The following is a 27,981-nucleotide window of genomic DNA, read 5'->3' as shown; positions in this document are numbered from 1 at the left end:
TTATATCGTACTCGAGGATTAAATATAAAAAAGTTATATTTAAGAAGGATGAAGGGGTATGATATTATATATAAAATAAATTTAACTTTTTTTTTTTTTTATATTATCGATACGATAATATGCAATTATTTTATATAAACAGTTTATTATACAAAATTTTATATATTTAACGTTTAATGGAGTGAAAATGACAATTTGCAATAACGTGATATTAACGATATTATATTACAAACGGCTAAAATGAATTTGATCATTAATCGTTAATATGGCTAATACTTATTTCTAATTACATGATAGAAAAATATTATTTACAATCGATTTAAGGTACATAAATTACGATGAACAGGCACTTCAGCACATTAGAGAGGACCTAAGCCACTGCAATAAAAAATAGAAACGTATTAATCGAATTTTCCAAAATTCTAAACTTTCGTTAACAATTAATATTTCGATAAAAAAATAAAGTACAAATATTGTTTTCTTTTTTATTTAATTTCATGTTAATTTTTTTATTTCATTTCATATTTATCAACGTACCTCTGCTAAACTTAATTTTATAGTTCCATTCTGTAGAGGATCTTTGCTCTCAAATATACCTAATAAAAGAAGAGAATATCAAGTTTGTATCTCTATTTGATTATCATATCTAGTATACTTAATTTATATTTTTATCTCATACCAAACGCGTCACTTAAATGTAATATAGCAGAGACGAAATCACCGAATCGCAGAGTTCCATCCTTTCTCATATATCGAAGGATAAGGATCGACAATACGTCTGTATTTAATTGAAAACCTACAAGAAAATAATTTCTTCAGAAACAATAGTCCTTTAATATCTTTTGAATTTAAAATGCAAGATATAAAACGTACCGACTTCTAATAAAGCGTCTCGTAGTCTTTCAGCTTTGAGAATACCAGTCTTCTCTTTCGTATGATTTTTAAAAGCAGCTTGCCAGTACTTTAAACTGCACATGAGATCTTTGAAATCATTGAACTTTAACCTACCACTACCTGAACTCTATATCGATTATATCGAAGAAAGATTAAAGAAAACGAAATTTATTTATTACATAGAATAATTAAATAATTAAACGATTAGTTTAATTTCAAAGGATACGTCCATCGTCAAAACAACTTGTCGACAAACTTCCATGCAGGCGCAACTTTTAATGTAATCTGCGAAATGTAAATGTTTTACAACCGTATACATTATGTTTTGTAAGATTTATTTTGTTATAATAAATATTGTACCATTTGGGAGACAAGCCTCGAGTAATTCTTGAAGTTCAAAGGCATTTACTGTCCTGTGCTCGTCGGCTAGTTGAAGGAATACGGCTTCGTATTGAGAAAATCCTTTTCCTTCGAGTGGAGGAGCTTTCACAATCGCTGATTTCATTAACGATGGTGGGGTATCCAGTAATCTATGAAATATCATTATTAATTCATCGATTAATTTATCGTGGACGGTATACAAAAAAGAATTTATCATGGTGTACGTTATTCTATGCGTGATAATTCGATGGATGGATCTACATACTTGAGTTTCAAAGGTTTACTGCTGTAGACTCGTAATGTGAAACTCGTTTCTTGAGTTGGCTCGAAGGTCGTTGGTACTAACAAGTAACCACCCTGCTCAAGTTGACACCTGTGACTCACTTGTCGACTGTTCGTGTATTCTGAATTCACCAAAGATTTGTTCTTCTTAAAAAATTGTTTGTTGATCGATTCCGTACTGTTCTTCGGCAAAGTGTACGCGGTAAAACCTATTACCTATAGTGGAAGACAAAAACAGAAAAGAAAGAAAATTAAATTCTAATCTAATATCACTTACCGTAAGAGTTCATTAAATGTTTCTTACTTTCAATTCCATAATAGAATGCTGATTCAGCGATACAATCACTTCTTCCATCTCGCTGAGAATCAAGTGTAGTTGTGGATTTATGTGAAAGGTTTCTGAGTAATAGGAAATACGTATTAGAGTTTTTTTTTTTTTTTTTTTTTTTTTTTTTTTTTTTTTTTTCTTTATTCGTTCGCATATATTTTTCTATTTAATATTAAACCAACCTTGATTGTTTCGACATCCACCTGCTGTAACACCTCTCCTCCAACTACCTTGATATAATTTCATTTGCCATGTATGTTTATTGTGCAATGATGGCTCGTCCCTCGATGTTTCAGCATCTAAATGGACCACTTCTAAATGAGTGAATGTCTTGACAAAATCAGAATAGGATATCCTTTAAGGAGAAAACATTTCGTTATTTTTCATCTGTAATTTTGATCTTTAAATTTATATTCTATATATCAATAACTCACCAAAATTCTCCTTCAGCCATGTTTCTAACCGCCAAACGTTCTCTTTCCATTGCTGGAATTTCATCCCACTCAAGACCGCCACGTGCCCAGGCACCTATATACTCGCCACCAGGACCAAGAGGATTTCGTAATTTTACCAGCTGTACCGCCTCACCACTAAATGTCTCTACCTACGTGTTGCGATACATATTCTTTACTTATTTTAAAAATCTTACAATCATACAGGATATGCGATAGAAAATTAAGAATTATTAGAGGAAATATTACATGGTATGGTTTACATGTTCACTTACCCTCTCGATGGCATACAATCTATAATTTATCCCCATTTGTATACCGTTCGCTAATTTTTCCGTACTGGCACGTAACTGAAAGATATAAGACATTAATGTGAACATTATTTTACTTTCGATCGAGCCTCTTTGTTCGATTCACTTTCATAATAATTAATTATTTTACCTGGTGTTGTTGATTATTGTGAACAACGCAGGTGATTAGAGACGTCATATCTAAAAGCTTCGACAAAGCTCTACCACAAGCCGTGGGATCCTGTCTAATAGCGATACTTTCTGTGATGCCACCAGTGAGATCGGACAAACCATCCAATAGTGTGCCATACTTCAGTGCCTCGTACGAGCCATGAAGTCTGAAACGTTCGAATGAAACTAATAACTAATGGCTGAATTAGAAAGAGAGAGGAAGTAAAAGCGCATCGTTGAGGCAGGTCAAGAGATCTCGTGAAAATTATTGTCGTTGATAGATCGAAAGAGATTCCCGCGCTTCAATCGATCCGATCTACTCGAGAGACAGAGAGAAATCGATTTCGAATTCGCTAGAACTTCGAAAACAAACAACTTTCTTCTTTTATATACATACATATAGATACATGTAGATAGATATTTTATTTTTTTTAATTTCAATTGACTTTAATGAAGATATCTTTTGATATCAGTATTTGCAATTTTATGATAATAAAATATGTTAACGATATGTATAGGCAAATGTATTTACACAGATTGTATGTATACCAGTAAACAGATATATATTTCCGTCTATATTTATACGTATATATGTAAATACACGTTCTTTGAAAGCTCGACCGTAAATTAATCTCTAAAGCGTAACCATTCGCACGCACGAGTGAGAGAGAATCGCATGGGTATTTTCTCAAGGAAGACCGACGACGTATCGCGATTAAGATGAAATGCTCGTGCAATTCGTCGTTGTCGTCGAATCATCGTCTCGTAACGAACGTAACCGGTAGTAATCATTTCTCTTTTGTACATTTATCAACCGTAGCTACTTCTGTCAGCTTTGATCGTATATTCTTATTGGTGTTACTTCTTTTCTTATTTTGTTTTAACATATTATTAGGATGTAACTTTAACTAAAAAAAAAAAAAAAAATAAAGAAATAAAAAAATAAAATAAAATAAAAAAATAAGAAAACGTAATACAACGTAAAATTATCATAAAAGTGATTTCAAAAGGAAAAAGATCTGTTTTTGTAAATAATCTATCGAGTCCAATGAGGTCGTTACGCTGTTAGAATAATTTCGTGGAGTTTGATAGGAGCTTGTAGCGTGGTCACCAGTGCACTGACCTCTGATCCGTTGCTGGCACCCAACCGACTACTTGCCGAGTGAAAGTATCGCTTGGGTATATACTTGTTTAGTATATAACCACGTTGGCATGTGCGTGCACGAGTATGGGTGCCCAGCATAGCGGAGCATGCCAGAAATCTCGATGTCGAGTTGAGTCCTGATTTCTTCTTCTTCTTCTTCTTCTTCGTCCTCCTCTTCTCTAATTTTCCAAGAAACTTTAAGCCCGTGATTACTACGGGATTCCATTATTTCTTTGTTAGAGAAAACATTTCTTTTTCGTTCTTCCTCCATGATTTTCCGTAATGATCGATATCGAAGAAAACGTCCGATTAACCGTAAAAGACATGAACTTTCGTCACCGACTTTTCATTACGAAAATTCGATCTTTCTATGGATTCAATTCGATTATACGACTTTCAAATCGCGTTAGTTTTTTTTTTTTGTAGAACATTTCGAATGTTCGACTTACGTAAACCCCACTCGACCGAAAAGTTATGGTTTGATCTCGACCGGCGAAAAATAATAAAAGAGAGATAAGAAAAACTGGAACGCCATTTCTCAATATTCTCAGAAAAAGCTTGCCTAATTCTAATCTACTGATAGATATACTACACATTTGCCATAGGTCTCGAGATTTAAGAAATTAATAACATGCGGGTGTATTTCGTTCTTGATAAAAAAAGAAAAAAAGAAAAAAAATAAAAAAGAAAGACGATCAATTTATTTCAAATGTTAATTTCAGAATATTCGTTTGTATCTAAATCGTATTCTTAAGCAAAAATGAGTGTCGCGTATACTATTGATGATAAAAAAAAAGTAGTAACAAAAAGACGAGAGCGAGTTATTTCAGATGTTAATTTGAAGAGACTAACTTAGACGGTCATCGCGAATGACACTTGTTTTCTAATGGAAATCGACGAGAGGCACGTCTCGCGCGTTCCTCTTGACGATGGATCGTCCATAGAACGAGCTTTCTAACTGATTCTAATGCACGTTCTTGACTTAATAAAATCGCGTGTACGTGCGTTCCGAATCCACTAGATTACCAGGTGGGTCGCCGTGAAAGAGGAAAGGTCGTCGAATGAACGATCATTGAGATTCTCTCTCTTCCTGTCTCCCCTCCCTCTCTCTCTTCCTCTATTTCTCTTAGTTTATTGACAAAAGATATACAAATTCGTGTCATTGTGTTAAATAGACGAGCTGAATAATTTATCTGAATCGTTCATTTTTACGATCTCGTTCAATGCAACTTTCTTTTTTATAATTAATATCTTTTTAATAATTAATTTCGAAATTATTGATTTTTATCAATTTTTAAATACTAAAATGGAGTCTCGAAGAATTTATATTTACATATGTTCATTATCATAATTTGATAACAGATTTGTAATTTTATTATTTTTAGATCATTTAAAAAAAAGAAAAATTAATTTTATCTATATGGCTCTATGTAATATTAGATTTAAGAGATTTTTAATGAATTCATTCGATCACGCAAATTTCTCAAGGTAAATGAAAGTATACAAAAATCATAAATTACGTCTCTTCCTTCGATCTTTCTATTTATCCAAAAAAAAATGTGACGAGTTCAAAAACATGATTTTTACGCAAGAAAGGTGTTCGCGTTACTTTCTAGCGCTCGCAATCATTGAAATTACGTTGTAAATTTGTTTATGAGGAAGATAACCGTGCTCGTGCACACTGCATTTTCTTTACGCTTATGGCATCGTAAATGCATGAGCCTGAGGGGACTGAAAGTACAATTCACCGCAGCACGCGAACACTGAGTGTCGTTGTTTTATCATCTCATATTTTTCCTTTAAATCGCATATTCGCAATGTACACCAACCAAGAATTGTGACAGCCTTTTTAAAAACCTTACGTGATAACGTAAGTAACTTACGTGATAATCTTTTTATAAGAATTTTTCACATTTTTCATCGGAACGAGATGAAAGTCGAGTTACAAATGAAAAAGTTTTAATAAAAATAGAAATTCTTTGAAAGTTCATGCTCAAACTTGGTACGTCATCACATTCCGAGATTATTTTGACTGTGGAACGAGGAAAGGTAATTCAATGATGTTGTGTGACGTTTATGAATCACGCGTTGTACATAACATTCCAAGCTAGGCTGAACGGAAGTCGCCAAGAGGCTGTAACGTGTGATCAATTATTAATGAGTCTTGAGCTCGATGCACATTCTACGATCTTTTACGTCGGCCACATCGTGTCCGAAGTATTTCGCCGCGTTAGCGCCACTAGGAATACTGTAACCACTTCTAAAGGCACGATAACGGTGTTCGAAGTTGTAGCTCGCGGTGGATCGTACGATGATTTTTATTACTTAACGATGAGCGCGCAAAGAGACGAAGAGAAATTCGTCGTCTTCAGGGTCTTTAACGATTTACGAGCTTTCTGCAAACTAATACACTCTCGATCAACAACGAGCGACTACGTTGGCTGGCACGCTCAGGAACGCTTAAATATTCAGTCATTGAAGCGAAACAGGTTTGAGAGATATATTAGTTGGTTAACTTAAGTAAATTGATGAATTCATGAAAAAAAAAGATTTCTTCGAGAATCGTTTAATTATATGTATATATATATATATATACATATTTTTTTTCGAACGAAAAAATAATTTTTTTTTGATAAAATCATTCATTGTCATTTTTGAAACATTAAAAGTGTCGACATTAATGTCTAGCGGGAATTTCCAAAAATATGTAAGAAAATATGAAAGAAAAAAAGATTACAAGAAGTGAAAAGAAGATGAAGTGGATAAGGAGTAGAAGAAATGGAAGGATGGAGAGACAGGAGGACGATGGGTCATCAGTGGAAGATTAAGAAGAGGAGCAAGGACCTCCAGTAGAACCGGTCATCCTCGTTCGTCCGCGTAAACTCATCTTCCAACTCAAAGAGAGATCGCAAGGAACGATTACTCGCGCCACGGATCATTCCGTTGGATCTCGAGAGATCTTCTCTTCTCGACTCTCCGCCAACTTGACGACCCCCTTCCTTCTCTTCTTTTAAAATCGATTTTCTTCCTCGTTTTTCCGATAGTTTCATTTGTTTCTCTTAACGTCTTAGACTTTTTTTCTACATAATTTTCGTTATCAATGAAATATATTTATTATAAATATTGATATTTAAAATCAATTTTTTCGTGAAGTAAGTTTCGTACGTAAAAGAATTTTTTTTTTTTTTTTTTTTTTTTCTATAAAAATTTATTCCATTTTGTTAAGAATAATTTTTTTTTTTTGAATGTGTTTCACGATTAATTAACTAATAATATTAATATTATAACTATGCTTAGATAGGACAAGTTCCTCGTTAAGAACGAATCGAAAGAAAGTCGAGTTAAACGGATATATTCAGGGTCGCAATAGAGAAGCATAACGTTGATCATCTGACGTGTGGGTGTTACGGCGTGAGACGAGAGGACGGAGATCGCGATCAAGGTTCATCGATCTATCGCCATGAGGTCGGCTTCTCGGTGCATAGCTGCACCTTGAGTGCATCCACCTGGTGAACGCCCACACCGCCCACTACAAAAGCGCGCATAACGTGCGGATCGTTTTCTTGTGAGCAAGACCGAGGCACCTTCTTTCCGAGCATACATCGACCTGTCGGCCATAATTCACGCTTTTCCGCCATTACGTTCAAACAGAAAAGTGAGAGCCCTTTTCTGGATGCAATGGAATACCGCCGGTCCATTCGTCTCTGGATAAGATATACGTTCGAGTTCTTCTTGTCCGAGAGAAATATTTTTATTTCATTTAAAAGATTATTTTCATGTTTCTTTGCTTTGATAGACAGACAATTTTATAAATTATTCAATGTTTTTAAAATATTTCTTTGTTTCTTTCTTTTTTTGTCATTTACGAGATTAAAATTATTTTCTCTAATTCCTGATATAGCTTATAGTCTAATTTTAAAAATATAACAATCAATTTTTTATATTTTTTATCCATAAGAAATTGTAAAAGAAATTATATGTATGGATTTAATTTATATAAGATTTATTCGGCAATTAAAGTGTTTTATATTTATTCAAATAAAATAAATTTTGTTTAACTCGGACAATTAGATTTCATAATGTTTAAAAAATTCATAGAAATATATTTAATCGATTGTATTCGAGTTTTAAACGTATGTATTATTATATTATGAAAGTGTTAAGAAATATTTAAAAAGTAAATAATGAATTTATAAGAGGAGAAATTTCTCGTTGAATAACTTACTTCGCGTACGCTTTCTCCAGAAGGGCTGGCCAAAACTGATCACTATGTCGACTCTGCACAAAGGCCAGTCTCCCGTGAACGGCCGGGAGTCTGTCGTCGACTAGAACCTCGACCCAAGCTCCACACCACCATAGACGAAATCTAAAGACACCGGCATATTCTGCGTTCGGTGATCCTGGTGGTTCACCATTATTTCCAAAATCTTGATCGGCTGGTACCACCCTGTAGAAGAGTCCTTTACTTAAGTGAAGAACACCCAGGCATGAGACCAACCATTTGTCACCTGAAAAAAGAAGGAATGTGTCCTTCACTCGAAAAGAACTTAAACGTCATGAGAGAGTTAAAGAGAGGAAGAGAAAGAATACTTTTTATGAATAAAAAAAAAAAAAAAAAATATATATATATATATATATATATATATAATATCTACGTGTGTATAATACGAAAAATAATCGATGAAGTAATTTATTAAAATTACAAATTAAAATATTTCAAGGAATAAACTGCGTCGAAAATAAATGTTGAAAAATAAAATATAAATAAAATATTTAAATTGAAATTTTTTAATCATAAAAATATAAAAATTATGACAGCTAATTCTTCTATATTTATTGTTGAAATAAACTGTGAAATATGATAGATCAGATGATATTGATTTATGAGAAAATAATTAAACGATCAACATGTTTTCTTTTAACCGAGACTAAAATATCTATGACTATGCTACTCAGTTTTGTAGGTATATTCGAAAAGTATATTTAACCATACGGTATTAATGAACTCATTTTGCTAGTAATATTCATATTTTTTGAAAGCTGTCGATTAACGATTCGGTCAATTGACTTCTGTAGCCATATTTCGAAGGAGTCTGCACAATTATCGTCGACGTTAACGTATCGACTGCGTTCATGTAATAAAAACTAATAGCAGTTTTGGTTTTACAGCATGTTCCCTATACTTCGGCTCGATTCATGACATCCTTTAACGAAGTCTGCTCGGCGTATGATAATTTATGATCGACTCTTTCTTGTTCGATAAAGAATGAACGCGTCACGTTAATGCGAATTTTCTCGTTAAAAATAGAGAGAGAGAGAGAGAGAGAGAGAGAGAGAGAGAGAGAGAGAGAAAATAAAACTACGAGATCTAATCGATTCGACCTTCGAAATTGAAAGTGACTCATAGAACGGTGGCTCCTCGATCATTTAACAAAATTTTCCCATAACCTTGAACGAAGATCGAGGATCTATGTATCCTTTATAGATCGGTCTCTATCATGTTCCTTGCCAAATGGAGGGAAAAAACATCTTAATCCTTCGGCATCTCTTTCGTAAGATTCGTGTCTCTTTCTTACCTTCGTCTAGTTTCTAATAACACACCTAACTTTTCCCACGCTTGTTAACTTCGCAACGAGGAGATTAACGTTGACAATTTATCGTAACCGTAGACGGGGTTATGACGCGATACTCTCTTTTCTTTTCTTCGAGGTTTATGCAATTCCTTCGCGTAATCCGTTAACGTCGTTAACGAACAGAAATCATCATTTAGAAGATCGTAGATTTTAATGGAGTAGTTAGCTATTGTAAACACACTAATTTGAATTAATTACAGCACGAGAAGAATATTTACGAAAGAGTTTGCAATCTCGATCGATCATCGATGATCCTTAATCGTAAGAATCGTCTATTGGAGGCGAAACTTTAATCGAATGATAATCCATGAATCATAATCTTCGTTCGCGTTTGTATCTTCATTGAAGCACAAGCTATCGTTCCACTTTCACTACCTCGGTAAACCCGGTTTACATCAGACGAATTATACGTAGACGATAGCTCGTCGATCGATGTTCGCGATGACAATATCAATTATAAAGTGAAGTAATAGGTAGTAAATAAAATTTTCTTTAAGATGATTCAATTCAATTTCGATTTTTCTTAGACAACGTATTAATTCCGTTACAATGTTACTTAGAACTTATATTATCCATAAAATAAATGTTCGTTCATTCGTTCGAATTTATTTATAAACTACAGAATTATAGTGCTTGATATTTCGAATGTTAAGTTCACGGTAATAATAAAAAATCATGTATAGTAATATTATAAAGGATTCTATAGGAAACGAGAATTATTGCCGAGTCATTGTTCTTGAAATATTTTAATCGGCTTTAATGATAGTTCAATGTAAGTGTCAAGTTCTTCGAGAATTACTCCGGGCTACGTGGGATTAGGAAAGTTAGAAATAAGTCGCCTACGTATGGCAATCGGAGAATGCATTGAAAAGATTCTCGATGAAAGTTAGTAAATTTCTCGGTGCTGTTCGAAGATACGACAAGAGTGTCTGGATTCGTTTCGTGAACGATTTAAAGTATCACGTAGCGCGAGTTCGCGAGCGTGAGGCCTTGGAAGAAGATCGTCGAATTTTCGTTGTGCAATGTAGGTCGAGGCAAATTATTACGCGTCATCATTCTGTTACGAGCGTACTTACGGTGTTCTTACTCGTACTCGTTAACGGGACAAGTTGCATTTTACTTGCAACAAATGTTATAATTCTTGGAACGTAGAACGATCGGTATCAGTGAGTTCGACTTCCGTCGATGTCTTCCTCTTTCCGTGCTTGTAAGCTGCACGTGAATTCTTGATACAAGATCATAAGGAAGAAGGAAAAGTTTACGTATGTATGTTTATACGTGTATAAACATGCAGGTGTGTGTGTTTAGACGATCGGAAAAAAGAATGACGTAAAGGAAGTTTCAAATTGTCCCTGTGATTTCCTTCGAATCAATTATATCTCGATAAATACTCTATCTCTATTTCTATCTCTATCTTTCTCTTTCTCATATATTATGTATATCCATTTAAGAAATTATTATTGAGATAATAATGATGTACGATAGATTGTGAATTACAAAGATCTCCGTTTTTTTTCTTTTTCTTTTTGAAAAATTAGTTCGTTAGTTAATTTGTAGAGTGTATTGTAAAATGGAGTATTAACGGTATTAAGTAAGTCACTCTGAGAGACAGCATTATGGGTTATTTGGATGCGACAGGATGTCTAATTACTTAATAACCACCGTTTGTCTCATAATTGCTGTTATTACGTGCCTTGAAAAGTGGTAAAAGATATGTGCCGAACACGATCCTATTACCAAATTGTGAACAACGTGTTTATCATTCGAGAGGAAGTTACATTTACGTAGATTTACGTGCTGATTAAGATATCGAGTTTTGTTTTCTTTATTCTTTTTTTCCTTCCTTTTTTTTTCTTTTTTTTTTTTTATTATCGAACGAAAGACACAACATATTTACACATATGGAAGTATTGTTAGAGTATTACGTTTTTATCGTTTAATTGGAAAGTATTGATACATTAAAAATATTTTGAATAATTGGATAAGTTTATGGGAAAAGTTAGAAATTTAAATGCAAGACGCTTTATAATGGCTGTGACCCATGTCCGGAGAAATACCTGTATTTTAAATCCCACGATCGTCGAAGGTTGAGGAGAAAGATTTTCAGGTCATTGGATCGCGAAGAAAGTCGATGGGAACAAGATTTGCATCTGTACGAGATGAACTCCTGACTTATCGATACGTGGAAAATAAATGAACATTGAGATTTTTAAGCTTACCCATTTTTCCAGGAATAACGTCGAATTGTGCTGGTGCATCGCTGACGAATATCGGACGATTGCAGAGTTCCTGGAAAAAATTGACGTTTAATGAAGATAAAAAGATTTTATCGAATACGGTAAAATCTTAAATTATAACGATATGTATGATAGAATATAATTTTGATCTTTTTAACTTGATTACTATAGAAATATAATAAGTAACTATCCGACAATTCGGATTACTACGTACTCTGTGTTAAGAAATCCCGCTAGAAAGAAATTCACGCGTTTAACAATAGATTTCTCGTGTGGTCCGGAAACGTGCGACGCTTTTATACCGCACGGTACAATTAATTACCGTTAATTAGACGGCACATAAAGCGCTAAGAAACCTTCCAATGAAATGGATTATATCGTTCTGCTTGATATACGCTTAAATGTAAAATCCTAGTTCAACTTCGAAATACATTGCGGAAACGTCGTTTGCGTGCCTTTTATCGGCATGGTTAAACGTATTTATGCACTCGCTGAGAGAGCCCGCAATTTCTGTCGTCCAGAACGCAGAAAGGGGATCTGGTTACGCGTCGCTGACTCTCTTGTCGTTTCTCGTTTCTCGTCTCATCGTGTATATTGCGTAACCATCGTAAGATCGTTGATCCTCGGCTCGATCGTAATTTTCCGAGCTAACCGACGATTTACTTTAAATATTTTTGATGAATCGTCGAAACGACAATATATATATATATATATATATATATATATATATGCTGATATAGATCGAATTTATAATATAATCGAATAACCAGATAAACGAAGAAAATGATTTATAGTCTTCATGTGTAAGAACATGAAAGAGATAAGGGGAGAAAGACGCAACGCATAAAATTACTAAGAAAAATCTCCGGAGCGAATAGTTGTATGAAGAAAAAGAAGAAAAAAAAAAAAAAATAGGGAACCGTTACTCGAGTTAACGTAGTAGCTCACGAAAGGCTCGGTTCCGCGATTACAGTCACGAAGACAAGGTAAACGACAAGGAAAAGACGACACCAACTACCGTCTACGTGTCAAGGCTGCGTACTGTTTTCGTTACGGTTCCTAAGTCTCCAGTTCCTATTCATTCCGTTTTGCGAGAGAATTGGAGCGAACCGGAGAACCTCCTCACTTTTCAGGATGTTCCTTTACAGAAATACTGGGAGAAGAGATACGAATTTCTATCAAGTCAATTTTCATAGATGATTATAAAGAACAATTACCTTTGGCCTTTTCCATTGAAATTGGAACGGTGGTGTCTGATGATAGAATACAGATGCTTGCGTAGCTGGAAATTCAGGATCCTCCCAGAGTTCACCTCGTTTCAAGCACGAACGCTTGATTCGTTCGTACTCGCTCATTACGTCCTGAAAAGAAAAAGAAAATAATATAAAATAATATAAAATAAAATAAAATAAAATAAAATAAAATAAAATATAATAAAATAAAAAATAAAAGGAAAAGATATTGTAATGATTTAACGAACATCGAAAGAGATGAGTGGTGTCAATGAAAGTAAATATTCGTGTGTGTACTCGTTCGGTCAACGAAAGAAAAAATAACTCGTATTTTCATTCGACATCTATTTGAAAGACGAAAAAAGGAAAGGGGAGAGTATAGTTAAACGAGTATCGTTAACTGGATTATCTAATGAGATTTGCCACCGTTAGATTATACGGAAAATTACCGTTAAAGCTCACCCAACAAGGTTGCCAGGAATTAAAATAAATCGCGGCACCTTAATTAACGTTAATGATAAATTTTTATTCTGTGTGAATCTTCGTCTACTTGGGAGGTAAACGATTGATTCTAAGATAAATCGACTGGTATGTTTTTAATTGAATTATTTGTGCCTCTAAAAAGGGGCCTTACGTTCGTTAGTTCACGTGGGATATTTTGCTTTTCTTGGCGCCAAGTCGATGAGAAGATGCGTATAGAATCGTCGTAAGAAACTTTGTGATATATCGTAAGAAAAATTAAAAGAAAGAGAAGACATATCGACCTACGTAAAATATTCATTACGTTGGCGTGAAAATTGCGTAAGTAGAGTCAATAAATAAATGAAAGCTTGACTGCTTTCTAACATATATTCCTACGCATTAAAAGATACTAAAAGGTACTAAGTTATTAACGATATCGACCTCGATATATCGATAATCGATATTTCGATATTTCGATAACTATACATCGAAACATCATCGAAGATGCATTCTATTGAGGTCAACACTCTCTCTCTCTCTTTCTCTTTCTCTTTCTCTCTCTCTATCTCTATCTTTATCTCTTTTTTCAAAAAATCTAGTTTAATCAATCTTAAATTGCGATCAATATCAATCACATAAGAAATATTCTAGTAAAAATATCGTAATATTTATAAAAACTTTAACATTTAAAGTTTACATCATAAAAGTCAATTTAAAATCGATATGAAATAGTCCGTTTTGTAAAAAGAAAAAAAAAAAAATAATAGAAAAAAAAAAAGTAAAAGAAGAGAATTGTAACACGACAATTATCAAAGTGAAGAAAGAAGTGACAAAGAACTTCAAGATATTTTTCAGAGCAAAAGAGAAGAGAAAAGTCAACGACACGCGTCACGAAGGAAATCTTTACGGTCCATCGCTCGCCGGATGCTGAGAATAAGCCGAGTCGAGTGTTTCCGCATAACGTGTAGTCTCCTTTCGATACTCCACCCGATACTAGATTATAAGAATTTCTGTCTCTCTCTCTCTCTCTCTCTTTCTCTCTCTTTCTCTCTCTCTTTCTTTATTTCTTTCTCTCTATATATATCATGACGTTTCATCCATAATTTTATCTTCCACGCTCTGAAAAAGCAGTCGATTTCGCATTGCAAAGGAGAATAAAATGCTTATCTTTTCTCTTTTCCTTCACCTCTTCTAAGCCATTACTCTTGATGTTATTTCTTTGATGAAACCTGTTCCCTTCAGTTTTTTTAATACTAATAGAAAGAGAAAGAGAAAGAGAAAGAGAAAGAGAAAGAGAAAGAGAAAGAGAAAGAGAAAGAAAGAGAGAGAGAGAGAGAAAGAGACGGGGGGGGGGGAAAGAAAGAGAGAAAGAGAGAGATCAAACGAAAAGATGTATACAGAGCTATAAAATCTCGTTGAAGGCAAATATATGCGCGTATAAAATCCCATAAATTTTCGGACGATGATGATGATTTCTACTTGTTTGCAAATTTTCTTTTCTTCTTCTTCTTCTTCTTTCTTATTCTTTTTTTTTTCTTCTTTTTTCTTTTGTTGTTTTTTCTTATATTTTTCTTCTTTTTACGGGTGCTCTTCAAAATAGAAGCGAAGATCGATATTATTTGGCCACCCGAGGCCGTTCTAAAGGACGAGAGCTTTATTCGTTTTATGGCTCGTCGCGTTCAACGGGACCTCCATTATATTTTGCAAGCATTCGTTGATAATATATTTTCACCGCGTGTAGGCGATAACGCGGTCGAGGAGATGGTGCGTGGAAGAGTCGTGAAAGCGTCACGATTACGAAATATTCAATTACGTTGTGTCGGACACCGACAAATACGACATATATTTGTAACTATAGCTTCCAAGGGTTTTTCGAAAGAAAGAGGCACGTCGATTCGATGAACTTCTAATGATGACGAATTTCGTAACACTGCAATTGAAAATGTAATGAGTTTGGTATGATTTGGAAGTTGATTAAAGTCTCAGGGTGAACCTTTTATTTTTCTCTCTTGTTTTATTTTTGCTTGTTCGTTCGTTTGTTTGTTTGTTTTTTTTCTTTCTTTTTATTATTTAGCCAGTGCACGCTCAGCCACAAACACCTTGGCATACCAGGCTAAGGCGTGCCTTAGTCCATTGTCAACGTTCTCACAAAGAACTCTATAGTTATTATGTCTCGCTTCTATCTTACGTAATAGATTGTTTACTTTCAGTTATACTTTAGGATTAGCTAACGTTTCCTTTCCGTATATTTAACTCTCTATATCGATCGTCTCTCCTATCTCTTCGTACGCATATGAAAAGAAAGAAACAAAAAAAAAACAAAAAAAAAAAAAAAAAACAAAGAAAAGATTTTGGTTGCTTTCGCTCGTTAATCTTTATCGTACTAGGAAGTATCAATAAAAATCACCTTTCCATCGAGAGACAGGAGAATGCGTTCTCTCGTTTGTAAGCTTCAACCAGAACGTTTTTCCGGACACGAATCATTACTTCCGAGTAATATATATATATATATATATATATATATATATATATATATATATATGTATATAAAACTGAGTAATATTAAGCGCAATACATTAGAAAGTAAAGTGAATATTTCTTTTTTATCAGAGCAAATAGAATCTTAATCTTTCAGTCGATTTCACTTCCCCTTGAGGCAACGATAAGATCGATAAGAGATCATCGTGTAAGCCTTCTTAAATCGATGAGGTTCATTCAAAGTTTTTTATTATAAATCCGACAAAGGAAAGTCAATAAAATTCAGTGAACCGTTCGTTCTACATCGAAAGCAGTGCACGTTGAACGATATGGTCTATTAAAAATCAGATCTCTTCTATCTTTCCTAACATTGTTATATATGTAATTTATGTTAATATGGAATAGATATGGAAAGAATATTGAATTTAATTATCTTAGAGAATATTCTATTAAATGATTTGAAAATGTATCGAAGAGATAAGCATTTATGTTTATATAAAAATCAAATTCATTAATGTAATTTATTCTAATCATTAGTAAGTTCACGACAATGCATTTTTATTTTTAAGGATTTATTTGCTTATTTTTAATATTAGATACGTTACTTTTCTATAAACAAATTGCACGTATTCGTATATATATATATACATATATATATATCAATAAACTATTAATCAGAGAGAGAACAAATTTTCGATTAATCAAAGAGAAGGGCAGAGAGAGAGAGAGAGAGAGAGAGAGAGAGAGAGAGAGAGAGAGAAAGTCTTTCCGAGAGTCGAAAACCTTACTAAAAGTCGAGGTTCACCGTTGTCCACCGAAATGGAGAACGAAGAAGTCGTCTCTCGTGGGTCGCAAAGTCGAGTCTCTCGGAGTCCACTCTGGGAGATCCGTATCGTTATATGCGTCGGGTTCTCTCTTTTACCTTCCGCCAAAGCGGCCACTTCAGCGATTTACTATACGTAGAATGGTGGAGGAGGATGAGGAGGAGGAGAAGGGGAGTACCATACTCTCTCGTACCGGTCGGACTAGTTTCACGCTTGGTTCTTTCGCGCGTCCTTGAGAGCTGGCACATCGCTTTGAGCTCAACGCGAAAGAACCTTTATGGTTTGGTTTCTTTTGCAAAAAGAAAGAAAGAAAGAAAGAAAGAGAGAGAGAGAGAGAAGATAAGAAAAAGATACTTCCCTTCTCTCTCTCTCTCTCTCTTTCTCTTCTCTCTTTCTCTTTCTTTATATATATATATATATATATATATATATATATATATATATATATGTATATATATTCTCTTTCTTTATATATATTCTCTAAATTGTATCTACTCTATGGTCTTCCGTAATTTTAACCATCAAAGTGGTAGTGCGATTTTCTTGAATGGCCTCGAGCGTTAAAACGCAAATGGTGAATCGTTTCGGTTCGGTATAAAGCACAGTTGTAGAATAGGAAAATAAGAAAAATAAGGGGAAAGAAAATGCCTAAGCTTAAGCGGTACCTGTTTTCCACCGTTTTGCTTTCTGGATAATGTCGAAGAACGGAAACGATTATCTTTGTATCTTCCTCCTCGAAAACATTTATCTCCCTCGGGCACGCGCGTTCCACGGGAGGATTTTAACCCCTGCGTACTCTCCCACTGACAATCTCTACATCTGCGCGCTGAAAATAGATCGGATTGTCTCCACTTCGAGAACCACGGTCACTATTTCGAATTTGCAAGGAGTACGTAATTCGCAGGCTAAATTGGGAATCTGCAATACGCGAAACGCATTCCTTTATTTTTTTTTTTTCTTTTTGCTAGAAAAAGAAGAAAATGAAGAAGAAGAAAATGAAGAAGAAGAAGAAGAAGAAGAAGAAGAAGAAGAAGAAGAAGAAGAAGAAAAAGAAGAAGAAGAAGAAGAAGAAGTAAAGGAATTTACATACAAACAACGTGGTTTACTTTTTATCATTTTGATAAATATTAAATAGAATTTATGAACAAGATAATATAGTAATATTCAAAATAAACACTATTTCTAATAGTAAATTTGTTTAAAATATCATTTCCTCAAGCGCAAGGAGTTCATTAAAAAGTTTATTCAAGTAGTATCGTAAAAGTTAGTTTCGCCAATAACTATTTCGTTGTCGAACGGATGTATATAATTGTAGGGCGATGACTAATCGAATACTTTCTATACTCAACATGGAATAGTTTTATGCTTGGTACACACACACACACACACACACACACACGTATATATACATATATATATTCATAAACCGAGCAATGGCCTCGAACCTTTGTTTGAAAGTAAATGAAAAAGACCGAGAGAGAGAGAGAGAGAGAGAGAGAGAGAGAGAGAGAGAGAGAGAGAGAGAGAGAGAGAGAGAGAGAGAGAGAAAAAAAGGAATAAAAAGGGATTCGTGAAAATCTGAAGAAGAAAACAAATATCTGGAAAAAAAATGTAGTTTTTCACGTATTATGAAAATTCATCATCTCTTTTGTTTATAATTTGTCATTATTAGTCCTCTAGCATGACGTCGAAACGTTCTCGATGTTCATTGAGTTTGAATGGAAAGGTTTTATCTTCGTTGTGCACGCTGAAAGGCCTTGTTACCTTCACTTTAGCCTACAAAACGACGAAGGCCAAACATTGGATCATGCCTCTGACGTTGCTCGTTAGTTCCTATCAAACTCGGTTTTTATACATTTCTTTTTTTGATCATTCCTCAGTTTCGTTTGAAAAATTTTAATTCTATCCCGATAGAATATTACTCAATGCGCAATTGAAAGTGAACGCTTTTTATATCTCGCCGTCTTACAGTCCTATCTAGAGAAATTGAATGAATTAAATTAGAAATTGTAATTAACGAGTTTATGTAATTAAAATAAAATAAAAAAGAAAAAAAAAGAAGAAGAAGAAGAAGAAGAAGAAGAAGAAACATGATCGTAATATTTATATGCTTTATTATATACGTAAGAGGATCAAGGCCATGAGATTATCAAGATATATTTATTTATATATTATAACACGGATTATCCTGAACCAATGAACTCTGACCCTAATATACAATAATTATTTCCTTCATATTTTTCGCTCTATTTTTTTTTTCCCTTTATCTATAAAGGTATATTCTAAGATTAGATCGTGGTTAAAGCACACCTATCGTATTTGTATCGTTTCACAGGATAGAAAATGAGGCCTACAAATAGCATGACGTTTTACTTGAAATTTACTAGGTAACACCCACGCTTCAGCTGAATCTATTTAACCCTTAATTATACAGCAACGAATAGACTTAGACGTAACTGCGGTAGTACGTCGGGAAGACGATCAATCATGGCGATCCTTTATCATGCAATTTTCAATGTATATATGTATATATGTATATATGTATCTTTCCTCTTCTCGTTGCAGAAATTAAATCGTGAATAATAACAGCGAACAAATAGCTTTTCTCGCGCTTGAATCTCGAGGATTACTAATTAACAGACTCGAAGAGAGACGTTTACCACGTTAACTAACGGGATATAACGACTAGACTAGACTCTTGAACAAGCCCTTTGCGTCGTCTCACATTATGCGAGTGCAATCGAGTGATGCTTCAAAGGCGACTTTGCGATCACCTCTCTTGAGTTCCTTATTCGAGGATGGTTCGCGCGTGTCAGTAATGATCATCGCGTGTAACGCATCCGATACTTGCACCTACCTATCTATGTACACACTATATTCTCAATATTACGTGTACTTAGAAGATTTATCTCTTCGTATGAACTTTAATCTTTACTTTACTATTACACCGGTAATATCAATTAGAGATATAACTAATTAATTATGTAATACGCAAAGTAAGGATAATAATCAATAAAAAATTCTATTTTAACATTGGCTCCATAGTTAGTTTCTTTTTTCTTTTTTTTTTTTCTTTTTCATATAAAAAAATGAAAATTATTATTAACTTAAAGTCGATCATAACTATACGACATGGTCCAGAATCGACTGGTGCACCGAGCCGAATGGCGAAACGAGAAAATCACTATAATTTAGATTATGAATAAATCGTCGAACCGAGTTCGTTCCACTCGTTAGAGACACTTTCTCTGACTATTCTCTTGTGAACGTAGCTTTAAGTGCACGAGACATCATTCTCTCTCTCTCTCTCTCTCTCTCTCTCTCTCTCTCTTTGTTTCTGTCTTTCTTTTATTTTCATTATAGTCGTCGTAAGACAAATGCGATTTAAAACGGGAACGTAGTATTTCGTTCGTGTAATCGTCCTTAGAAAACAGGATTATAAAAACGATATTAAGTAATAGGCGATTAGCGTCACGTTTCTATAATATCTACACGTACTTCCTGTCTTCAAAGAAGTCTAATCGATTTTATCATAAGATCGATAATGTTAGCTAGATTTTTATAATATTAAAAAGATTAAATTGTAACGATAATAGCCTAAGTAGTTTAAGTAAAAAATAAAGGAAAATTGAACGCATCACTTATATTATGTTACGCTAATCTATATCATAATAATGTAAAAATATTATAAAATTATATTTAACTTAGATCACTCTGATAATCGTTAACTTAATTGTTATTGTTGAACATTTTTCGATCATTTCCGTACTCGTTTTAATTCTTACGTCAAGTATACTTGCCCATTTGTTTCCAAGTAATAAGGTATAAGTATAGTTGAAGATTCCTTCGCATGATAATGAAGCAACTTGTAAGCTGTAGCTCGTGCTCCCACTCCTTCTGCGAATACCGGAAATTTGTGCAAGCGTCTTAACGTTATCGCTCGTATGATCGAGACGTGTGACTCTCTTCGTCTCTTTCTTGTCTCTTTGTATACATGTATGTATACAAACGTAAAAAAACGTGCTTAGTTTTTTAAGATGCTTGATGCAGATTTGTTCAGACGTCGATAAAATACGAAAAAGAAAGAGCACTCTAAGTGGTCTTCGAGCGAGAGTACCTTTCAATCCTGAAAATATCTTGATGGATGGCCTTTGAACTATGGACTGTTCATCAATATACTCAAGAAGAAGAAAAGGAAGAAGAAATGCGTCGATGATATTTCGTTCCTTCCTATACGGATAGCTTATCATCAAAATGTCTTAGGTTTAAAGACATAAAAAAATTGAGAAAATTATACATAATATATGTATACATGTATACATAAGTAATAAAATGAAATAATATAATATCGAGTTGTAATAATGAAAATTAATTGTAACTGAATATTTGTTTGTTCTTAAATTGAATTTATATCAATTGTAAAAACGATTAAAAGAGTGTTAAACATTATAGTAAAACACACGAATTCCATGTAAAAATTATTTCAAATATAATTATTTATAAATCTCAGATACAATTAAAGAATTATCGAAACGATCATTTTAATTTTTATTTCTGTTTTACACAGAGAAACGTTTGCTTTCAATATCTTCTACTAAACAAAAATATGCATGTGTATTCAGGAAACGTGTCAAAAGTTTAACAATAGATAATCTCGTAAGATATGTATTTAAGATAGTTTGGAAATAAGCTCTTTTAATGCAATTCAAGATCGAAGATAGAAAAACCTTTCCATGGATTTAATTAATAATTTTCAAAAAGAGTTTGTACGTCATTAATATTTTTCATATGAGTTTATCGTGCCGTTTAATCGTAAGATTTGATTTCATAACTAAAACCGAGTGGTAAAAGCTGGCACAATACGGTTCTTTGATCTGAACGGGACCGGAACAACGTCGGATAAGCGTGAAGTCGGTTAACGCAGAATTTAATTATAAAAGTAGGTATAATGACATGCGTACCTTTTACTCTAGCTTTTTATTATCTCTTTTTAATTGTTTTTATATTCAATCATTACATATCACGAAATGTTGCAAACGAATAGATATGCGTTTCTCTTGATAATGGAATTATGCATTTTTAAATTATTTAAAAATAAAAATAAAAGAATCAAATGAATTCAATCAAATTTTTTTTTTTAACGTTCAATCGCTTTATTCAATTAATTTTTTAATATTAATTTCTCGCATTCAGACTAACTTTCTGATCGGCGAACATCGATTTGGTAATTTGTGTTACCCTTTGTATATATACATATATATATATATTTTTTTTTTTAAATATATATATATATATATATATATATATATATATATATATATATATATATATATATTTCTAAGATGATCGTGACCAAGGTTGATGCATTTTCACAACCATGTTTGAACCTTCGTGATGCATCCTGAAACGATTTGTTCCTAGACTTTACGATCCAGCTCTGCGCTTCTCGAGTAATCGTAGATGAAGATAGTTTCGGAAGATGCAAAGTCTGTAAAATTGCAAATTTCTAGGTAAGACCTGTAAACTTTTCGTAGAAGTTAACGTTCTGTTTGGAAGATTTTTCCTTTGAAATATCACCGTTGAAGAATTGATGTGAGAAAAAGAAGAAAAAGAAGAAGAAAAAGAAGAAGAAGAAGAAGAAGAAGAATAAGAAGAAGAAGAAGAAGAAGAAGAAGAAGAAGAAGAAGAAGAAGAAGAAGAAGAAGAAGAAGGGATCTCTGCCAATGTCCTTGAGTTCTTCTTGAGTTCATCGTATCCCTTTTCTCCTCCTCCATCTTTCTTTACTGTCCAGTCAACTATGATACCTTGAATCGAACGCCATTCACGTGGGAAATTTTTTGGATAAAGTATTTCTTTATCATTATCTCGTTTCGTTCGTACGTAATGTGACTCTTATCTCTTATCAAATTATTTTAACATCTCGGTAATTAAATAAGAGTCCAGAAGATGTTATATATATATATATATATATGTCTGTATGATCATATACAATTAATTATAAATAATAAAAACTATCTGAACGATATTCTAATATTATCTGTTAACTCTCGATCTCGTTTAATATAAGAGTACTTAATTTTTTCTCATTATAAATTTCACTTGGACGGTGAAAATAAATATGCATTCTATGAAAATCGACAGAATGGATCAATTTGAAGGAACGAAGTAGAAGAAGAAGAAGAAGAAGAAGAGGAAGAAAATGAAAGAAAGCTGGCCTCTTATTGGTCCGTATAAACGCGCATTGCTGTTCGTGCCTTCATAATTTGTGTGTTTCGAGGTCGCAGAGAGAAGAAGAAGACCCGGTTTCGTGAAGGCGGAGAAGAGCTTTACGCGAGGTAGAAACGCGTCGGTCGACTTCGATGTTCCTCGACCATATCGAGGAACGTGTAAAAACGCGTACGCCACGAGTGCAGGTGCTTTTATTTCTCGCTATTCGTTAGAACTCGATCAGCTCTATTACTATTGCAAATCGTCACTTGACTTATTCAAATAAATGAAAGAAATATTTTCGAATGACTTTGACAACCAACTCTGAAATATTTTCTTTAATACTTTCTAAATTTTAATTTATTTTAATTTATTTTGTTTATCATCAATAAATCGTAAATTAAATTTAATGAAAATATTCAATTGATTTGTATTATGATAATGTCACATTTGTTTCAAAGAAGTAATCACAGTGATTACAGATCGATAAAGATTATTATCGTTATATAGTATGTTCCGTTTATATGCGATTATTTCGCTAATTATAATTATTAAAATATGATAAAAAAAAGTGATACAGAAAAATATAATATAATGTCAAGAGAGATACATCGTATTGATAATCATTTGACTTTGCAATAATTTCGAAGAATTTTTGCTAAGATCCACAGTTAAATTTTTTAATGAAATTCTATATTCTTTATTATATATTTTTGTAGCTGACATCAAACTGTTTTTAAAATACTACCTACATATATAGTTTGTATAGGCTATTTTTGATTTATTAAGTTTTAATTTTGGTGTGTCCCTGACATTAGCGTTACCCTATGTACCCAATAGAGAAATAGTTTGGTCTATTGTTTGGAATTTGATGTGTATTTTTGAATGAAAAACAATAGAATAGAACAGCATCGACGATGCGAAATGTGTAAATGGATTTTTAATAATGAAGTACATCGATAGAAGTTAATTACATACGTCAATTTCAAAAACGAGAGAAGAAAGAATATAACAAAGTATAAGAATCATGAGAAATATATGTTTAAATAATGTTTTGAAAACAATTTGATATTAGCTTGAAGAATGTGTGATAAAGAATATAGATTTTGCATTTAAAAATTTCAACGTGACCTTAACAGGGTTCCTCAAAATTATCTTAAAATATTTTCACAAAATTATCTTCAAATATTTATCACCCTTTGACACTATACAACATTCAGTTGAAACGTTATTTGCATTTTAATATTTAAGGAAATTATGGCGTGTATATATTTAAACTGAACATACTATATACATACAATATCTGTTCCAATATTAGATAACGTGATGGATCGATTAAAATGATATATCTCGTATTTAGAATTTCCTTGATCTTTTAATATAGTTCATGCAATTCAGTGACGTATTTAATCGATTTCGTAGATCCTTATATCAGATTAACAATAAATGTCATATTTTAATATAGACATATACAATATACATATGTGAGCAACTTATCGAAAGTAAAAAATGCTTTCGAGATTGTACATAGTAGTACATGTATTGTCTTTCAAAGTTGACATTTAAAAGGTTAACGTGTTCATAAAGTGTTTTACGATCGAAGTTTCGATTTTCTATAGAATTTGAAATTATCAGATATTACAATATGACTAATGACAATCTCTTCGAAGAAGGTTACGTAAGGTGAAAACGATCGAGACTTATGTACAATATATATAAGCATACATATTGATATATTGTATATTCAAAAAAGACGAATTATAATAACATGATCTTTGAATAAAGTAAAAAGGAATTCTTATGTTCGACGAGATAAAGAGAAGAGACTGCTACCAAGCGTAGCGAAGTCTTCAAGCGTGATATAATCCTCCTATATTTTGCTAAGATCGTGCAAGCATAATCCTCGCAATTAATTGCGCTTTAATTTCGTACAATTATCCTTTCTGTTTATTTATAAGGATAAGTACCTTTGCATTTCAATCGAAAGACATTTACATTGTGATTTATTCCTTGGATATTATTTTAATTCTTTCCTTTTTCTTTGTATTAATTAAATAATAAAATAATCATTCTTATCGTTGCCACTTTTAATTCTTCCTTATCGATGAATTAATCTCAATATCAATTTCTTTGTTTTTCTTTTTCTTTTTTTTTTCTTCTTTTTTTTTTTTCTTTCCTTACTTCATCCATCGTAACTTTTTCTCTTGAATTATACATACGCATGTATAAAAACATACATATGCACGTAGAACGGCATCGTCTTGCAATGTTTTACTTGCGATGAAAGTGTCCGCATCAGTCGGCCATTGTCGAAGATCGAGCGTGCTCGATTTCGTTTGTCTTTTACTTTCATGATTTTCACGTACTTAGTTCCCTCGGTGTTACATTCCGCGAGTTCGAATGCTTTTCGTTTCACCGGCTAGATTCGGAACGTGAGCGAGCTCCGCGGGGACTTTCACGGAAAGAAATCATTCTGGTCGCATAGCAAGCACCGGCACACCTTACTAGAAATTCCGTAGTAAGCGCGTATCAGCCAAGTTGAAGTGATATTGCTAGATAAACAAATCAATTTGAGCCAAAAACGATTTCTAATTTTGTGATATTCATTTTCAATTCGATTGTATCGATAATTTCAATCTTAATATTTACCATATTTACATGAAAATTATACTAGTTAGAAATTTTCTATAATGGGAGGGGGGGGGGGAAAAGAAAAAAAAAAAGAAACATTAATTACATCGAAGACAAACAAACAAAGTCTATTTACAATGAAATAATATATAGAATGGTAAACATAATGATATGAATGAACTTACGTTAACCATCCGTAGCCACGATTCTGTTTCTTCCTCGACGATATCACCCCCTCCAAGAGGAGGACTTTATCTTCGTATTCCTCGTTCGAGCTCCGTTCGATCCTTTCACTTTATCACTGTTCTTCTTAACGACAAAGAGAAGAGAGAAAGAGAAAGAAAAATGAAAAGAAGAAGAAGAGGAAGAAGAAGAAGAAGAAGAAGAAGAAGAAGAAGTAAGAGATAAATAGAGTGAGATAGAGAGAGAGAGAGAGAGCGAGAGAGAAAAAGAGCGAGAGAGAAAGAGAGAGAGAGAGAGAAAAGAAACAAGAGTGTGCTTTGTATTATCCTCTTGAAAAAACACAGGTCAAAGAAGGCTCACCGTGAAATTTGAATTTGTAAGTTTTCTTTCACAAAAGATTAAAAAATAACTTGGTAGAATGTCGGCACGCGATTTCGCACTCACCGATGAAGGAGTGCGAGTCGACTAGAGGACGTGGACTGGTACTCACTGATCCAAAGCCGATCAGAACCCTCCTCCTCTTCTTCCTTCACCTCCTTCACTAACTTCTCCTCCTCCTCCTCCTCCTCCTCCTCCTCCTTCTCTTTCTCTTGGTCGTAGTCGTTGTCGAAGTCGAAGTCGAGCCAACCTTCCTACTCCTTTGCCGTTCTTCCAACTACTGCCTCCGATCCTCTCTCTTTTTCCCTCCCTCTCCAACTTACAAACACCTTGCTTGCTTCCTCCTCCATAATAGCGTTCACTACTCGCATTCGCACCGAAGCTTTACCTCGCTTAAAGGGACGCGCGTTTCCACCGTGTAATTCAATATACCTAGCGAGATTATTTATATCGCGATTAGTTACTGTCACCTTCGTTCTATTTTTTTTTTTTTTTTTCTATTATAATAATGACAAAGTTTTGATATTCCCACGTACGCATCCTCTAATATAATTAATACGTAGATATTGTTTATCGAATAAAACGATATTTTTATATGATTGTTTTATGCACGAATTCATTGTCATTGAATATATTTCTATGTTTCAGTATATTTTCTTTAAAATGATTAATTAGATTGTGTAATTGGTATATAATAGAGTATTTTATTTCGAATAAGAATTTTTAATTGTATCTGGAAAGTATGCAAGGTCATGGTGCGATGATCCTCAAAGAACTGTGACTATGAATTAATGTAAAAAAAGAAAACGCGATCGAGGAAACAATAGAAGTAGACATTTGTCATATCGATTATTTACAATGACGTTAGATTTTTTTTATTCTTTGATATCTATGACAAATCGTATGAGAATGCAAAATTCACTGGACTGTAGGTGAAAATTGTAATGAAGGTAGTGAAAAAGGGAAAATGAGAGAAGTTTCTGAACTCGTTTTATACCCGAAGCAATGTTTCTTCTTGGTAAAAGTCTCTAACCGTTTATTTCGTTAAAAAAAATTCATTTGCAATTCATATCGATCCGAGATTAATAACTGATTACTTTGAAAACATGTTGCAGAACAGATCTTTAGTATATCATAAATGCAATAATTATTACGACATATATAATATATATATATATATATATATATATATATATATATATATATATTATATATATTTTTTTTATGTTATCTAAAATCTTATATAAATTAAATATTATACGTTAAAAATGATTGATGTTTGATGGAGAGAGAACATTTAATGTTCAACTTATTATATTTCAATATTTTAAATTAAAGGGAATTACAAATATTATGCATTCATTTAAAAGCAGATAAAATTGGAGAAAGAAGCAAAAAATAAATAGACAATACTTGCAACTAAATTTATAAAATGCATCTGCAATATCGAGAGTAATTGCATTCAAAAGTGTTTTACAAATACTTTTTATAATAACATAACTTAAATGTTAAATATTTCCTTTTAAAGTAATGTAATGTAAGTGTAAGTCAATTTAATAAAATCAATAGAACTTAAACTATTTTAATTTTTAAGTTTATTTCTTTTTCTTAATTATTTTGACTCTATCATTCGACGGTAAAATAGTACATTACTATTACCAACATTTTTGCTCAATCGAGAAAACAGAAATTTATTATTTTATCAATCGGTAAAACAAGCATCTACTTACAATCGATAAAAATGGTAATCTACTATTACCGATTCTTCTCGATC

At 33.0% G+C, this 27,981-nt stretch overlaps 2 protein-coding genes across 12 annotated transcripts; one reads left to right on the top strand and one right to left on the bottom strand.

Annotated features, from left to right (window-relative positions):
* Positions 1 to 104: 104 nt before the first annotated feature.
* On the bottom strand, positions 105 to 26,472 carry LOC124946570 (calpain-C). 11 transcript variants are annotated; one of them, XM_047487396.1, is made up of 17 exons: positions 26,190 to 26,471; positions 25,832 to 25,955; positions 13,030 to 13,173; positions 11,795 to 11,864; positions 8,168 to 8,450; positions 2,779 to 2,965; positions 2,613 to 2,687; positions 2,320 to 2,489; positions 2,068 to 2,240; positions 1,862 to 1,956; positions 1,541 to 1,773; positions 1,255 to 1,424; positions 1,121 to 1,179; positions 874 to 1,021; positions 680 to 796; positions 538 to 596; positions 106 to 378 (listed from the first exon to the last, which is right to left on the bottom strand). In XM_047487396.1, exons 2-17 carry the CDS (start codon positions 25,838 to 25,840, stop codon positions 352 to 354), a joined length of 2,019 nt encoding a protein of 672 aa, XP_047343352.1. In that variant the 5' UTR covers positions 25,841 to 25,955; positions 26,190 to 26,471; the 3' UTR covers positions 106 to 351. The 11 variants fall into 11 exon arrangements, with proteins under 11 accessions (XP_047343360.1, XP_047343352.1, XP_047343350.1 ...); XM_047487394.1 differs by having other exon boundaries at positions 25,832 to 25,952; XM_047487397.1 differs by having other exon boundaries at positions 25,832 to 25,947.
* On the top strand, positions 5,536 to 7,956 carry LOC124946575. Its single transcript, XM_047487413.1, has 2 exons — positions 5,536 to 6,431; positions 7,240 to 7,956. The coding sequence occupies exons 1-2, from the start codon at positions 6,019 to 6,021 to the stop codon at positions 7,241 to 7,243; spliced, it is 417 nt and encodes a 138-aa protein (XP_047343369.1). The 5' UTR covers positions 5,536 to 6,018; the 3' UTR covers positions 7,244 to 7,956.
* Positions 26,473 to 27,981: the final 1,509 nt, after the last annotated feature.

Source organism: Vespa velutina, chromosome 2 (assembly GCF_912470025.1).
Source record: "Vespa velutina chromosome 2, iVesVel2.1, whole genome shotgun sequence".
Lineage (NCBI taxonomy): Eukaryota > Metazoa > Arthropoda > Insecta > Hymenoptera > Vespidae > Vespa > Vespa velutina.
This window is presented reverse-complemented; position numbering and strand designations above follow the sequence as displayed.

Excerpts from the sequence above, each read along its gene's own strand:
- LOC124946575 (XM_047487413.1), top strand. The coding sequence starts at position 6,019 with ATGAATCACGCGTTGTACATAACATTCCAAGCTAGGCTGAACGGAAGT.
- LOC124946570 (XM_047487396.1), bottom strand. Across the intron at positions 1,957-2,067 it reads TGGATGTCGAAACAATCAAG|AAACCTTTCACATAAATCCA; the intron begins GTTGGTTTAATA and ends CCTATTACTCAG. Across the intron at positions 1,180-1,254 it reads CGAGGCTTGTCTCCCAAATG|ATTACATTAAAAGTTGCGCC; the intron begins GTACAATATTTA and ends TACATTTCGCAG.